This window comes from Pleurodeles waltl, chromosome 10 (assembly GCF_031143425.1).
Source record: "Pleurodeles waltl isolate 20211129_DDA chromosome 10, aPleWal1.hap1.20221129, whole genome shotgun sequence".
Classification (NCBI taxonomy): Eukaryota; Metazoa; Chordata; class Amphibia; order Caudata; family Salamandridae; genus Pleurodeles; species Pleurodeles waltl.
Window position 1 is genome coordinate 35173025 of NC_090449.1, and position 16442 is coordinate 35189466.

General features: G+C 44.0%; 1 protein-coding gene across 1 annotated transcript in view; it reads left to right on the forward strand.

Moving 5' to 3' along the window:
• Nucleotides 1-16442, forward strand: part of LOC138260999 (NACHT, LRR and PYD domains-containing protein 3-like) — a 122451-nt gene that overhangs the window by 24293 nt on the left and 81716 nt on the right. Inside the window, exon 2 of the mRNA XM_069209588.1 lies at nt 11560-11849. Coding sequence (XP_069065689.1) covers nt 11567-11849 — 283 coding nt within the window. The 5' untranslated portion in view covers nt 11560-11566. The remainder of the gene's footprint in view (nt 1-11559; nt 11850-16442) is intronic.

Here is a 16442-nt window from a genome sequence, read left to right on the forward strand (position 1 = left end):
GACCACTAGCCACTTGACTACCAGGTCCCATCATGCCTGGTGGCAACTTACTGCGCTGTGTGGCATCTAGCTATTCCAGAGTGCAATATTCTGCCCACTCCCAAGATGGCAGACATCTTCTCTTAGTGTGTGGAGCTTAGCAGCCCACCCTAGAGTATGGCTACCTAAGAGCTACAGGGCCACAGAAAACTGGTTGGGCAACTGTTTCCCCCCCCTCTCCCCGACTTCAACTTGTCTACCAGAACAAAAGAGCAACCCTTTTCGTGTGTGTCCACCACTTGCCCTTCTAAGGCAGCTTCCCCTTTGAATCTCACGTTTTCGGCATACATCTTGTTTGGCTTCCTGTCAGGGAGAGGTAATACCTCTTCCAATGGAAGACCTCTGTTGTATCCTTTTCTGGGATTCGTTCATGACTGTCCCCAGGAGGACAGAAGCCTGTCTCACAGCCAGCAACCCTAAATGGCCACTAGAAAATGTGGGCACTAGAGTGGCAACTTTCTAAAGTTACTTGTTACGCAAAGGTTACATTAAATTCAACTAGGGCATCAAGTCAGGTTTAATGGAACAATACTTTTGATACATTTAAGTACCAACTTCAGTAGTCCCATTCCTGAAATTAGCACAGCTGATTAGTTAGCATCTAACCCTGTTCTTAACAATGGCGTTCCTAGCCTTTCCACAGTAAAAATGACAATATGAGGTTTTAACTGTTAGGACATATAACAAACCCCTGTACTACTTTTTCATATACAGCACCCGGCCTTAGGACTTGACCGGCCTACCTTTAGGGTGACTACTGTATATTAAAAAGGAAAGTCTGGACTTTGTCATTAGTTTACATGGCAAAGCCAATTTACTAGTTTAAACCTGCTCTACCAATCTCCAGTGGCAGGCTGGGAGACATGTTTACTTTGCCACACTTGTGGTGGTACAGTATGTGCTGCAACCCACTAGGGACACTTTAGCTTACAGGCCCCGGGTACCCCTGGTACCACATACTAGGAACCTGTAAGTAAGGTAACATGCCAATTGGGTATGTGTCTATTAAACATACATTTTTAAAGGTAGGAACACTGAAGTGTGCTTAACCATCCTCAGTGCACTCTCAGAGTATGTGGCTTAAGTAGCCCTTTCTTTAGTTTCTAGTCTTGATGTGGACTATGAAGCATCTGGTTGTTTTTACTGTAGTTCTTCTTTGCCAACATGATTAGACCAATCTTCCCTGATCCTAATTGATTCCATCAAACATTTGAGTTGCCAGCCTGTGTCTCCCTTTCAAATGTTTATTTCACATCTCAGCATCTGCAAATTTTAGTATTTTTATTTTTAACACCCACTACTCCAAAGAGTTATTATGTGAATTAGGACCGCCTGTGTGGATACACACAATCTTGACTAAAGCTGATGTGGCTAATTTCTATTAATAGAAGAGCCTTGCTAAATGGAACTCTAACACCATAAGGAAACCAGCAATGTTCAGTAACCCAAATGCTTCAGGGTAGACACCTCTTAAATACATTTCAACTTTTTCAATTTGCCTTCTTGCACAGCGTGGGCAACCTGTTGCCACAGGCTTCCTTTAGGCCTTTCAAAAGGTTGATGTTTTTTGTTTTAGCTAATAGTCTCAGTTCAAGTCTGACTTGCATAATTATTGCCGAACTGAAGATGTTTACGACGGTCTTTAAGATCTCAGCTTCAAGTCTGGAAAATGAATAGATCAATCCAGGTTTCATAACTTGCTTCCATACACTACCTCTTGATCGATCTATCAAGAATCGACAAGAGCATGTACAAGCTAGCATATGGAGTATTGACTTTGGTTAGACAAGAAGTCCTCATCTTTGGGAACAACACCTCACCTTGGAATGACACATGGTGGCCGAGGGAACTCGCCCCCCCATCTCAACGGACCACGCCCAAAACCTCTGCATCATCTTGGACAGCAAGCTATCTACGAAACAACACTCTCACCCGTCTGCTTCGACACCCTATGCATGCTCTTCAGGTGGCTCCCAGTCGGCACCAGAAAGACCATCACATAGGCTCTCGTCACCAGCAGGTTGACCTATGGGAACACTTTCTACGTAGTATCACCGCACGCCTCCTGAAGAGACTATAGACAATACAAAACTCAGCGGCAAGAGGACACTCTTTGTTTCATCTAGTGGCCAAAGTTTGGTAGCTTGGAACAACCTCCCACTGCACCGTAGGACCGCCTCATCGCTCCAGCAATTCCGGAAAGGACTCAAGACCTGGTTGTTCAAATGAACTAATCACCAAGCAGTAGCCAGCAACTCCACTACCTTGACCGGTGATTTGCTGCGCTTTACAAATGACTGATTGATTGATTTGTTGACTGGAATCTACCATGGTTAGCAGTTAGTTTGAGAACTTTTGTAATGTTGTGTTTGGTTACTCCAACCTGCTTTGGCCGACCAGCTCCAGCAGTGAGCAAGTCACAGACTAGTAAGGCTTGTAAGGACACTTACCTTACAGTCAAAGTAGTCTCAAGTCCAGTTTGTAAATAGTTTATTTCAGAAAGTTCTGTCCTTAAAAACATAATAGCAGGCCTCGAAGAACCATAAAAATGTTACTAGACCTGCAGGTCTAGTGACTTGAATAACCTACTCAACCTGATTATAATGCTCTTGACCCATAAACTGGTTTCAAATTATGTGCTCCTAGGCAAATATTTTAATTCACTGAGCCACCATTTCCTTCTTTATCACATATGAGAGCACCTTTAAATACACAAGTTCAGCATGTCTGCTGTACAAAAACACTTGTTTGATTTAATAGACTAATCTTTTGCTCCATATATAATACAAATCTGGCCACATATAGGATACACTGCTAACTTTTAGTTCATTAACAGCATTGTCATCAGCGCGGGGGCAGATATGTTTCTCAAGTCATGTTTAAAAACTATCACGTTTAATAAATACATGCCTGTAGCATGCAGTGATAGCACACTGTTTGCAATCAGCTGATTGCCCACTGAAATGGTCACATTTCCCAATGACTTGGTTTTACTGATAAAACTTTATACTGTATAATGTTTGGAGATTCAGCTTCTACTATTATTTATCATTTACACATCATCAAGAAAAGTGTTCTGATTTGTTTTGCTCCTATTTAAATCTTTGTTTGCATCACACTTCCGAATTACAAAAAATGTTCTTTCGTAATTCGTGATATATTTTGAAATACTTGTACTATCCATTTACAAGCTGTTTAAAAGTGTATTAGAAAACAGATTAACGTCTTGCAGCCTTTTCTTTCACAATGATTGTTACACAGCTCACTTGACCAAAACCCATAACTTCAATAAGAAAAAGAAAAGTAAACCACTTAATAGGATAAGATAAGAAACAATTAACAAAAAGACAAACTGATATTTGACCTCTGTACTTGAACAGACAGCAAATGGGTCAAGATAAAAACAAGAATTAAAGGTATCTTTATTGCTCCTTCACTTTCTGAATGAACAGAACACCTGTTTCTTTCAGCTTAAGTTCACTGATAGAAGCGATGAGTAGAGGCTAAAAATAGCTTGACGTAATAAAATCTGATTCATCATAGTGAGTGGGCAATTTTTCGAGGCCTGAATACAGTATAATACAATTCCTTCATCTACCAGCGATCTAAAAAACACAGAACACTTATCATTCATAAATATACAAATACAGGAGACATATCCATAGGGAAAGTAGGAAACTGTTCTTGATGTCATTAAGACTTGGAGTAAACTGCCTTATTGTTTGCTAACAAGAAAGTCTACAAAGTGCAGTCAGCTTACTTTATGCCTATTCAGAATTCATAATGCTCAGTAACACCAAACTGAAGTTTCGAGCTCAAATAGAATGGGCTTTACTCGGCACAACTAAAGTATTTTAACAATTATGTTAAGAGCAATGTGCAAACAAGTTTTCTTTTTGAGTATGTTTACAATACTATTCCAGGCCAAACCGCCATAGACATCAAAGGAGCTGTCCTGATGCAAGGGATACAGGAAGCTGAAGGATGTTGTGGATGCTTATCCAGTCAAGGGAGGTCTTCCTGGGGCTATCCCTCGGTCCACAAACATGGTGGGGCGACTTTGACCTCAGGGGTCAATGTCCCTCGGAGTCCAGGTGAACTCCAGCCAAAAACTACTAGTTGCCACTGTTCAACTGGTCTATGGTCAGAGAGAAACCTGTGGTTCCCTTCAAGTAGGGGTCCGTCTTGAGACACCAAACTGCACTGAATGACTTCCCAGGTCCAGCAGATTCATGTGCAACTTTTGGGTGTTGTGTCTCGGTTTCCCAAGCTGCACTTCAGAAGTCAGTGGTGATCAAGCTTTTTTAGCTTTTGTGGCCCTGGCGCTGTAACAGGAAGTCAGAGGAGTCTTGGAGTTCACCTCTTCTGTCTGGGCCTTAGGAACATCTGCCCCTGAGCCGGGTGTCACAGGCACTGTTCTCTCTTTGATAGCCCAAGGATTTGCAGGTGCAGTCCAATCTTTGGTGCAACTTCTCTTTGCCAGGTTCAGGGAACAGCAGAGCAGCCCTTCTTTGTCCCTCTCTCCAGTGAAGACATGATCTGAGGTCTAGATGCCAGGGTTGCCATTTTTATGCCCACAACTTGCCCGTAGGGGATGAAGTGACCACTAGCCACTTGACTACCAGGTCCCCTCATGCCTGGTGGCAACTTACTGCGCTGTGTGGCATCTAGCTATTCCAGAGTGCAATATTCTACACACTCCCAAGATGGCAGACATCTTCTCTTAGTGTGTGGAGCTTAGCAGCCCACCCTAGAGTATGGCTACCTAAGAGCTACAGGGCCACAGAAAACTGGTTGGGCAACTGTTTCCCCCCCTCTCCCCGACTTCAACCTGTCTACCGGAACAAAAGAGCAGCCCTTTTCGTGTGTGTCCACCACTTGCCCTTCTAAGGCAGCTTCCCCTTTGAATCTCACTTTTTCGGCAGACATCTTGTTTGGCTTTCTGTCAGGGAGAGGTAATACCTCTTCCAATGGAAGACCTCTGTTGTATCCTTTTCTGGGATTCGTTCACTTCTGTCCCCAGGAGGAGAGAAGCCTGTCTCACAGCCAGCAACCCTAAATGGCCACTAGAAAACTTGGGCACTAGAGTGGCAACTTTTTAAAGTTACTTGTTATGCAAAGGTTACATTAAATTCAACTAGGGCATCAAGTCGGGTTTAATGTAACAATACTTTTGATACATTTAAGTACCAACTTCAGTAGTCCCATTCCTGAAATTAGCACAGCTGATTAGTTAGCATGTAACCCTGTACTTACCAATGGCGTTCCTAGCCTTTCCACAGTAAAAATGACAATATGAGGTTTTAACTGTTAGGACATATAACAAACACCTGTACTACTTTTTCATATACAGCACCCTGCCTTAGGACTTGACCGGCCTACCTTTAGGGTGCCTACAGTATATTAAAAAGGAAAGTCTGGACTTTGTCATTAGTTTAAATGGCAAAGCCAATTTACTAGTTTAAAACTGCTCTACCAATCTCCAGTGGCAGGGTGGGAGACATGTTTACTTTGCCACACTTGTGGTGGTACAATATGTGCTGCAACCCACTAGGGACACTTTAGCTTACAGGCCCCTGGTACCATATACTAGGAACTTTTAAGTAAGTAAGGTAACATGCCAATTCGGTATGTGTCTATTAAACATACATTTTTAAAGGTAGGAACACTGAGGTGTGCTTAACCATCCTCCGTGCACTCAGAGTATGTGGCTTAAGCAGCCCTTTCTTTCGTTTCTAGTCTTGATATGGACTATGAAGCCATGGTTGTTTTTGCTACAGTTCTTCTTTGCCAACATGATTAGATCCATCTTCCCTGATCCTAATTGATTCCATCAAACCTTTGAGTTGCTAGCCTGTGTCTCCCTTTCAAATGTTTACTTCACATCTCAGCATCTGCAAGTTTTAGTATTTTTATTTTTAACACCCACTACTCTAAAGAGTTATTATGTGAATTAGGACCGCCTGTGTGGATACACACAACCTTGACTAAAGCTGATGTGGCTAATTTCTATTAGTAGAAGAGCCTTGCTGAATGGAAAACCAGCAATGTTCAGTAACCCAAATGCTTCAGGGTAGAAACCTCTTAAATACATTTCGACTTTTTCAATTTGCCTTCTTGCACAGCGTGGGCAACCTGTTGCCACAGGCTTCCTTTAGGCCTTTCAAAAGGTTGATGTTTTTTGTTTTAGCTAATAGTATCAGTTCAAGTCTGACTTGCATAATTATTGCCGAAATGAAGATGTTTACGACCGTCTTTAAGATCTCAGCTTCAAGTCTGGAAAATTAATAGATCAATCCAGGTTTCATAACTTGCTGCCATACAGTACCTCTCGATCGATCTATCAAGAATCGACAAGAGCATGTACAAGCTAGCATATGGAGTATTGACTCCGGTTAGGCAGCTTACGTAGCATGACCTAGTGAGCATCAAATTTAGATATCGATCAAAAATGTACATTTTTTGCCTTAGACTACCATGAAGATCAAGGGCCTGATATGGAATTCAGCAGACAGGTTACTCTGTCACAAAGGTCATGGATATCCCGTCTGCTCAAATCTAAATCCCATTATATTCTACGGGATTTAGATTTCGGCGGATGGGATATCCTTTACCGTTGTGATGGAGTAACCCGTAAGCTGAGTTCTAAATCAGACACTCAGGCCCTCATTATGACATTGGCGGTCAGCTGACTGCCACGCCGGCGATGGCGGTAGGTCAGTCAGCAGGCGGGCAGTGAATACCACCAAATTATGACTATGGCGGTGATCCCTCCCATAGACAGCCAAAGTACCACCCAAACCGCCAGTGCGGTCCGTCCACTGACCACAGCAGTTGCCATCTTCAGGCTGGCGGAACACCACACCCCGCCCACCATATTATGACATAGCAGACCGCCAGGATTTCTGGGGCGGGACCACCACCACCAAACGCCTGACGGAAACAATCATATAAAAGGAGATACTCACCTCCAGGGACACAAAGGATTCCGTGGCAACCATGGAACCCGATCTGGAAGCCCTGCCGATGCTGTACCACGCAATGGCAGTCCAAGAGCAGTAACCCTGATGACGATGGTGAGTACAGGTGCCTAGCACACAAGGGAGGGAGGGGAAAGTGACACATCCACACACACACTATAAACACATACCACACACCGAGAACTATCTGCAGAGAAATCCAACAACAACATAAGCCAGGAGCAAAGAAAGCCAGGACACATACCTTTGGTCCAACCACTGCAATCTGGTGGGAACACTGAACTCGATTAAAAAAATAACATATATTTACAGAAAGGGCTGTTGGCCGGTTCAGTGTCTCTGTAAACCCACAGGGCAACGTCCAAGGCCTAACTTGACTCCTGAGAGCCCAAGTCTCTCCACTGGGCAGCGGCATCATGCTGACTGTAGGCACCTCAGGGGATGGGGGGAAGGGTGGGGGTTTCTTGGGAGAGGGTCCTTCGACTTGGGTTTGTGAGGGGGCGGGTCCTTGCTCCGTTGCTTAGGGGGCAGAGGTGTTGGCTTGGAGCGTGGGGCCGGAGTGCCACTCTTTTGGCCCTTAGTGGCAGGTTTAGCTGTAAGGGGAGGGACATGAGTGGAGTGGGAGCCAAAGGTACTGGGCTGGGGGAGAGGGAGCTTCCTCTTAGGGGCAGGACAGTGGGGGGGGGGGGTGGGGGGAGTAAAGAGGTCAAGGCAGGAAAGGAAAAGTTTCTTAGGTCCAATGGGGTGGGTTGTGGGAGGAGGTTTGGGAGTGGAGGTGGAGGTAGTGGTTGTAGGAGGAGTAGGTGTGCTGGACTGGGTTGCAGGTGCATGTACAGTGTGCGTGTTGAGGTGGATGGCTGTTGAGTGTCTGAGTGGGAGCGTTTATGTGTTTTTGGAGGGGGTGGGTGAACAGGGTGGGAGAGGACAAACAGGACGCGTGTGTATATATGTTGTGGTGGTATCTGCAAGTGAGGTGGGTGTGCTGCATGAGGTTGTGATGATGGTGGTGGTAACTGCACATGTCGTGAATGGGGTGCTACTCTGCGTGTCTGCTGTTGTGGGGACTGTGGGCAAGGCTTTACGTGTGGCAGGATCTGGGACTGAAGATGCAGTGCTTGCAGGTGTGAGTGTTGATATGACTGAGGGAGGAGGGGGAGACGGTGGAGGCAGCGGCTGTTGTTGTATGTGCTTCTGTGTGTGTGCTTGTGGAGTGAAGTGTGGTGCCTGTGCGAGTCCTGTCTGTTGTCTTGGGTGCATGCTGGTTTGATTCTGTGCATGGGATGGGTGGGGAGAGCAGGTTTTGGGACCGGGAACAGGTAGTTGGAGGGGGGGGGGCGGAAGAACTATAGCTCCATCTCCTGGCAATGGATATCTGCTGGAGCTGTGCACCGAACAGCTGTGGTTCTACCCTTACGATTTCCTCCACCATCACCCGCAACTCCTCATCTGTGAAACAGGTATTCTTCTGTGGGGACATGCCTATTGTGTGGTGGGTGTAGAATGTGGGTTGTGCAGAGTGTGATAGGTGCTAGGATATGGTGTGTGATGTGTGTAAAGGTGAATAGGTGGCTGTGGTTTTTGTGTGCAGTTCTTGTATTATCTTTTGCTGGCAATGTGTATTTATTTTTTCTTGTTTGCGAAGACTTGTGGGCTGTGTGGGGGTGTGTTTTATAGTGCTGTTAGTGGGTGTGTACGGTGTGTGTATATGTGTCAGGTGTGGGTTTTTCAATCTGACCAATGTTGGCTACTGTTGGTTTTGGGTGCCCAATTCTACTGTGGCGGTGTGCACTGCCAATGGATGACCGCTATTGAGTGTCTGCTGTGGTGAATCGTGGCCCATAATTTGGATGGCGGTGTATTGATGGCATAGCGGGGAGGGTGGTGGGTCCGACAGTTTTTTGCCTCCGTTGGGTCTGGCTGGATTGTTGTGGCTAGTTTCTGTCGGTTTTGTGTTTGTGTGTCATAATCTGGTGGGCGGATTGGCGCCTCCTCGGCGGTCTGTTGGTGGGTGTCACCACCATGTTATAATGAGGGCCGTAATCTTTTTTTTTTTTAACAACTATGGTGTTTGGGATTTATCTACATCAGTTTTTAACTTTTTATGGTTATAAACATTTTGAAGATCATTGCCTTTGCTCTGTATCCGGAAAGGAGTTATATCAGCATTGCCAATCATTATGTTATGTTATGCAGTGTTATTTAATTTTATAAAGTGCAACATACAAAATAGCTTCTTGGCACTATTACTGGCAAACAATAAATTGCCTACATGCCTCTCACCTAGACATAAATGCTACTGGTATATTGGCTAAAAACAGCCAACATAAAGTAAGGGCTAGTTAGGCCACTAGAAATGTTTAATTTTGGCTGTAAGGCTACCATTATTAAAGGCGGATAGCAGCAGCGCTTTTAGAGACTCATACGCTTCTTTGGATAGCAGTATTTTATGGATCAGTATTCAAGGGTGTCTTGAATATTATTTTCTTACACCCATAATAAGAGGGCAGGTTTGCAAATTAAATAATGTATAGCATTTAGCCCTGGAATTCATACAGCCTTCAATGTGTCTATCTGCAGTAGTTCTAGCATAAAAGGGGAACAGAAACTATAAGATTCAAGAGGTGAAGGCGAATGAATCAGGCTCTGATAAGTTTCCCTCCACTAAGTGAAAGTGTCTTCTGCCTCTCCTGGTTCCTCTTCTGCGGTTTGTTGCTTCATCCATCCGGAAAGGATTCATAGGGCTGAGCAAATCAACATTGTTTTCTTGGTTTACAAACTAAATAAGACGTGGATCTCTTTCTTGAAATTGGCTCTGGCATTCACAGCGAAATTGTCTCCTTCGCCCCCAGTCTCTTCCCCGGCTCAAGAGTCAGAAGGCCTTGTTTCTTCAGTCGTCTTCCTTCTGGTAGGTAATACATTTATCAACTTTAGTGGGTTTGGGGCACTGTAAAGAAGGAGAACAGTAAACATGAGGGTATTGGGGGTCTTATTGCAACAGTGTTCCCCCTTAGAGTGGCCATCAGCTGTGCATACATAGCAGTACTCCGATTCCCTGACCACCCCAGAATAGATATTTGAGTAAAAGTGGAGGAAACCACTCCATGGCAAGGCTTAACAGTGGCCCCCAAATCACCATCATATGCAGATACCTGCACAATGTCTACCTGAGCCACCTGTCACTGGAACCATTGAAGGGACTGGTTTTTCTTGGTGTGGGAGATGTAGCCTGCCCATATATGACATATTGTAATCTCAGCATCTGGCTACTAAATGAAATTCCATGAGACAATCAAGAATTGACCAACCTATTCACAGTCTTCTCATTTGCTGGCCATTGTAGGGAGATTATAGTGTTCCGTTGGGACCCCCTTCACTATATTTTTCACATTTGCTAATCTCTGGTGCTATGTCGGTGAGCCTGATTACATCCACAGCCTGGAGAGGCATCCCTTATTTCTGCAAGCATGTCTCATTGGACAGAAGGAGTGGTAGGCTCTTGAACCAGCTTCAAAAGCTGAAGTTTCCCTGCTTTGAAAATAAGCCAATCACCATTCCTACTGGATGATGCAGGACAGTCAATGAAAACAGGTCATCTGAAAGACCGTAGTCCTTTAGGAAGTTCAGGGAGAATGTTTTATGCCATGAAGCACTTGGTGAAGAGGTGTCTAACTCCCATGAGAACAAGATACCATTCATCCATCACTATACCAGATGCCAATTTCATGAAGTCTCTGATCAAGTTGCCTCGTTAAACTAAGTTGGCCCAGCTGCATCTGCCAGTCACAGTTGCACAGATGGTATGTGTTGCATTTTCACACAAGGCAGCTGAAAGCTAGTGATTCTCTGATGCCAAAGTCAGCTAAGGAGAGACTGCTGGAAAACCAGCAGTGTCTACTTCATCCGGAAATGGTCAGGGGGTGGCCTGAAAAGTGGAACATAGCAATCACCTGAAAAATGACACCGCTTTTGGGGATGGCTTACCAGGAGTCTGGAGGGAGCTCTGGTGCCTTGCTGATTATGGTGGGCAGGGTGATACATAAGAAGGTGAGAATGTCTAAAGGCTAAAGGACCATGGACCAAGGACCTCTCCAGATCAGCACACACACACACACTGATGATGCTTCTCTTCTTGTCAGCTATTGGTATTTGTTACTAAATCTGATGAGGAGATACTGAAATATTCCCATGGAGATAGAAGATAAAGAGTAGACAATGTTTGCATATTCTCTGGGCATCTAAGCGTTCAAATGCAAGGGGTTGGGCTATGCTTTAATGCTGAGGTTCTAGCCTTTCCAGAGCCTGGGGCCATGAACATCAAATGTTCTGTCTCATGTCTCTAACATTTAAAGGTTTGTTGGTGAATTAGCTGCAAGCTGACTGACCGTAGGTTACTGACAGGTGTGTAGAGAGGAGCAATTGTTATAAGTAGCTTGGGCCTTTGATACAGTAGCCTTTGTGAATGGATGAAAAGTTTTGAATTTATCTATTTTGCTGTCCTTTTCTTCCCCCTCTCTCTTCCCACTCTTGATCTCTTTCAAAGCTGATGGATGGTCATTATGGCGATGACCGCCAAAGAGCTCCTAACCCAGGTACTTGAAGATCTGCTTGAGGTGGAGTTTAAACAGTTCAAGAGTAAGCTGCCAGAGACCCAGTCCAGCGACAGTAAGAAGCACATACCCCGGAGCCTTCTGGAAAAGGCAGATCCCCTCAGTACAGCTGACTTACTGCTTGACTACTTTGGTGAAGGCCAGGCCCTCAAAACCACAAGTGTGGTGCTACATCTCATCAACAAAAGGGAGCTGGCTTCTGACCTGGAGCGGAAGCTACAAGGTAAGCAAGACCCTACTGGATGAGAGGAATGGAAGTCATATGTAAAGTAAAGGAAAAAGGCAACTTGACCCAAACTGGGGTAGAAAGTATAACATGATAAGGTTCACAGTTTAAGGTTAGGGAGAATCTTCAAAACTATATGGCAAGAATTAAGTGAACGCCAGAGAGAGCCAGCCTGACCCAAGGCCAGCAGGACAAAGTACAAGGCAAGAGAGAGACAAAAGCTGTAAAGCTGTGGAGCTGGAACTGAAGTAGAAGTCAAGCTAACATACGCACTGGTGGTCAAAATGCAAAGTAAAGTAAAACCTCTAGGACTTAAAAAGTAGGTCACAAAATGCAAGACCAACTTAGTTCAGTAAATAGACATGAGAGGCACTAATTGGTAAATATGGCTTATTGATAGTAAGGGAAGAAAAGATACAGGTTCACAAAACAGCCCGGAGGCGCTGAAATGACATTGTGTTTTTTTGCCCCTCCACATCCCAGGAAGTGGCAAAATGTAAACTTTGACCTTTTGACAACTCAGGTAGCGACATGGTGTGATATTTAACTCTCATGGCATTTTAAAAAAGTGAAAGCCTGTGACCTATAAAAAACCCTGTTGTGAAGGTTTCTTGATACAGGCAAATATCTTGCAGAATGTTGGAGGAATACACTTAAAAGTGTTACAGCCTCCTGGGAGCATGTAAAAAAGTGATGGATAGAATGCTTGACTTAATCTCAGTCACTGGTAATTACTTGGGCTGCATCCCAGTCCATTGTTATTGTGCATACCATGCCGCCTCAGTTTGGACCCAGCCATTTGCAAATCAGCCTTGACCCTACTTCAATGGGAACAGTCCAGTCCATTTGCCAGACCAGATCCTTCCTGAACTGCAACACATCCAACCCAGGGCCAGTTTTGCTCATATCAGGGCTCAGCAGCCAGGTATAGCTTGGATCTAATGGTACGGCGTGCGCAGGACCCACTTCTGGGCATACCTTCCCATTTAGGGTGTCACACTGAAGTATACAAAAAAATGATGAATAAAATGCTTGAATTAATCTCATACACTGGAAATTACTCGGCAGCATTCCAATCCATCATTATTTTGTACACCACGCCAACTCAGTTTGGACCCAACAATATGCAAATCAGTCTTAACCCTGCTCCAATTAGAACAGTCCAGCCCGAACTCCCAGGTCAGGTCCTCCCAGAACCGGAACACAAGCAACCAAAGATAGGTTTCGGCTTTTATTAGAGCTCATCATCCAGGTATAACTTGGTTTCAGTAGCACAGTGTGCACTGTACTCACGTCTGGGCATACCCATCCCAGTTAGGGCATCACACTCAAGTATACAAAAGAGTGATCGATGGAATGCTCGATTTAATCACTGCACTTAGTAATTACTCAGGCTGCATCCCAGCACATCACTATTTTGCACACCATGACACCTCAGTTTGGATCCAGCCATCTGCTAATCAGTCTTGACCCTGCTTCAGTGGGAACAGTCCAGCCCAAACAGCCAGGCCTGATCCTCCATGAGCCAGAGCACAAGCAACCCAGGACCTTTTCACCCTTATTAGGGCTCATCACCTGGGTATTCTGTGCTGTGCCAATGGAACCAAGCTCAGCAAACATCTCTCCGAATTTTCAGAAACCACATTCACACGGGTTCCAATAAAAGCACTGAAACTTTGAAGGATTGTTCTGTCAACATGGCGAGCTGTATGCCAAATTTCCAATCCCTAAGCATTTTTTTTTTTTTTTTTAATAAAAAAAAGCAGTGACCCCTACTTCCCCATGGGAGATTTCTCCCATGGTGTGGGAGTCAATTTGCAGTTTTCACTGACCATTATGTCCAGGTTTTACTTGGCAGTGATGTACAGTGAAAACCGGCCATGTGTTCGCCCATTCTAAATATGTCCATCGAACACAAGACCAAACCTTCAATGCCTGTTACTGCATTGAGCCATTGGAGGTGTTATGTCGGTGGTAGAGAAGGAGTTGTCTCGGCCGGCTACATACTGAAGTTCCATCTGACTCTAAATGGAGAGGATACTCCACAGGTGCAACACTCTGCCAAAGTCTAAATGTGGCCCTAGATCAGCTAAACTGAAATGCTTGATTTTCTAGAAGAATTTTTAGGCATGAGATAAGCCTAAGCCACCCATGCTGGTGTAGAAAAGTAACAAACCCTTTTGCAATTTTTTTATCAATGTTAAGCAAACGATTAGCAGGTGCTATCCACATGAAACCAATAACTGACAAACTCATGTTACCATTCAGGGCACAGTATTACAGATATGGGTTGGTAAAATACCATCCAAGCCAACAAGGAATGAATACAAACATCTCCTGACACAAGTTTTTCTCTTATTACAGCTCATCAGCGGAACAGAGAATAGTCCAGACACTGGGGAGCACTCAGTATAAGCCCAAACAATGCCCTTCAGGCTTAAAATGCTGCACAAAATATGCAGATGTGGAATAGGGAAGGAAGTAAAGATTTTTATTGATTCTACTAGCAAGAGCTGCAAACGGTTACAATAAATCAAAAATAGGGCAGTACAGGCAGCAATGAACATATATTAAGACAGTCACAAAATACAATTAAAATTGTTTTAATTAAATAACTAGTTACATGTAAATGAGAACAAATACCTTGTTTTACGAACAAAGTTTGTAAGAAAGACAGATGCAAAGCTAAAAACATGGGTAAGATATTAAAAGGTAGAAACCCGGAACAGAAACAGTTTATAGAAAAATGCATTTGCTGCTACTGAGTTCTGTGTAAATCATGCATACATCAGGGATGGTGAGGGTCGTAGCAAAGGACAAGGAGTTCAAAGGGACCCAAGGGCTTAGGTCTGAGGTAAAACACAAGACATCAGGACATACTCAATATGCTCAAAGTGCAAAGTAAAGCCTAGGATGACTCCAAGGCTGGGAGGAAGATGCCAGGGTTAGAGGGATCATTCATGGTGCATGAGCCTAGAGGGATGAAGCAAGTGAGGAGAGAGTGGTCAATGTACACAAGCAGGAGGGATGAAAGCTGGAGCCAAAGTTAACTAACTTTTGGAGGGATGCAGCATAGCAACCAAATTTGCTGTGCTGTGTTGAGTCAAAGAGAGACAGAAAAAGTGGCACATCGATTAAGACATGGCACTGCTTTGGCGTAACAGGCAGTGAGTAATATAATACAAACTAAGCTTGTGCTAAGAGCAGTACGAAGACGAGCAAGGGAAGAGAAACAACTGTTGTCCTAAGAGCTGGCGAAAGAGTGAAATCAGAACACGGTATAAGCACTTCAGGGAGGAGTGCAAGTGTGGTTGAAGAGATGGAATAAACGGATAAAGATGAGAGAATGAACATCATCTAGAGCAGGGAGGAGGAGAGAAGATAAGAGGGTGAACATAATCTAAGATCTTGAAGGGAGAGACAACATGAGAGTTTGAACATCGCCTAGAGCTGGAAGGAAGAGAGAAGGGGTGAACATAATCTAAGATCTTGAAGGGAGAGACAACATGGGAGTTTCAACATCGCCTAGAGCTGGAAGGAAGAGAGAAGATGAGAGGGTGAACACAATCTAAGATCTTGAAGGTAGAGACAACATGAGTGTTGAACATTGTTAAGAGCTGGAAGGAGGGGAGAAGATAAGAGGATGAACACAATATAAGATTTTGAAGGAGGAGTGTAAGGTAAAAGAGAGGGTCAAAAAGATGAAGTGTACTCCAGGCATAGAAGGAAGACACAAAGATGAGAGGGTGAACACGGTCCATGATCTAGAAGGAAGAGAGGAAAGCCAGAGAGACTGTGCTTCCCTCCAGGGCTGTACGGAAGAGAGCAAGGTAAGGGAAAAAAACATCCCCGAGGAGCAGAGGGAAGAGACTAAGATCAAAAACTGTGAACAGAACCTTATTGCTTTATTTCCTCTTTTGAGGATTGAAACGTAACTTCTATTTACAGGGCCTGTTCTTTCTTGATTTCCTTGCTTTTCCAACATTTTGCCCCATGGTGGCTCAAGTTTCTACTATTAGGATGACGGTTTGGAAACCTATATTTAACTCATTCCATTCACAAGGGTTATAATTCTGTTAGTTGGATAAGTTATCTTAATTCCATGAGCCATTGTTGAAGGAGTTCCATCACTTCTTACATCCTTCTCAATTGTCTCCTACCAATCAGTAGGGGTGATCTTATTCACAAACAGGCTTGGCAAATATCCATGCATCCATTTGGGGACCTGCACTACAACAGTAATGAAGTTGTGATCTACATTCCTTTAAGTCTGTCTAGAGTGTGGAATATTTTATGAATGAATGAATGAATGAATGAAAAATCATTTATATAGCAAGCAGCTGCTGCAACAGAAGTGTCCAGGTGCTCAAAATTGCAAAGTGGAGAGATAAATTAAAGTTCTCTGAAGAGATAAGTTTTTAGAAAGTTTTAAAGGCTTTTCCGTTTCCAACTCTATTAGAGATTTAGGGAGCAAGTTCAAGTTTTTTGCTGTCACATAAACAAAAGAGTGTACCCCCAGATATGTCTTGTGTATCTTAGGGACACATACTGAAACCTAGGTGGAGGAAAGTAGAGGTCTGTTTGGGACAT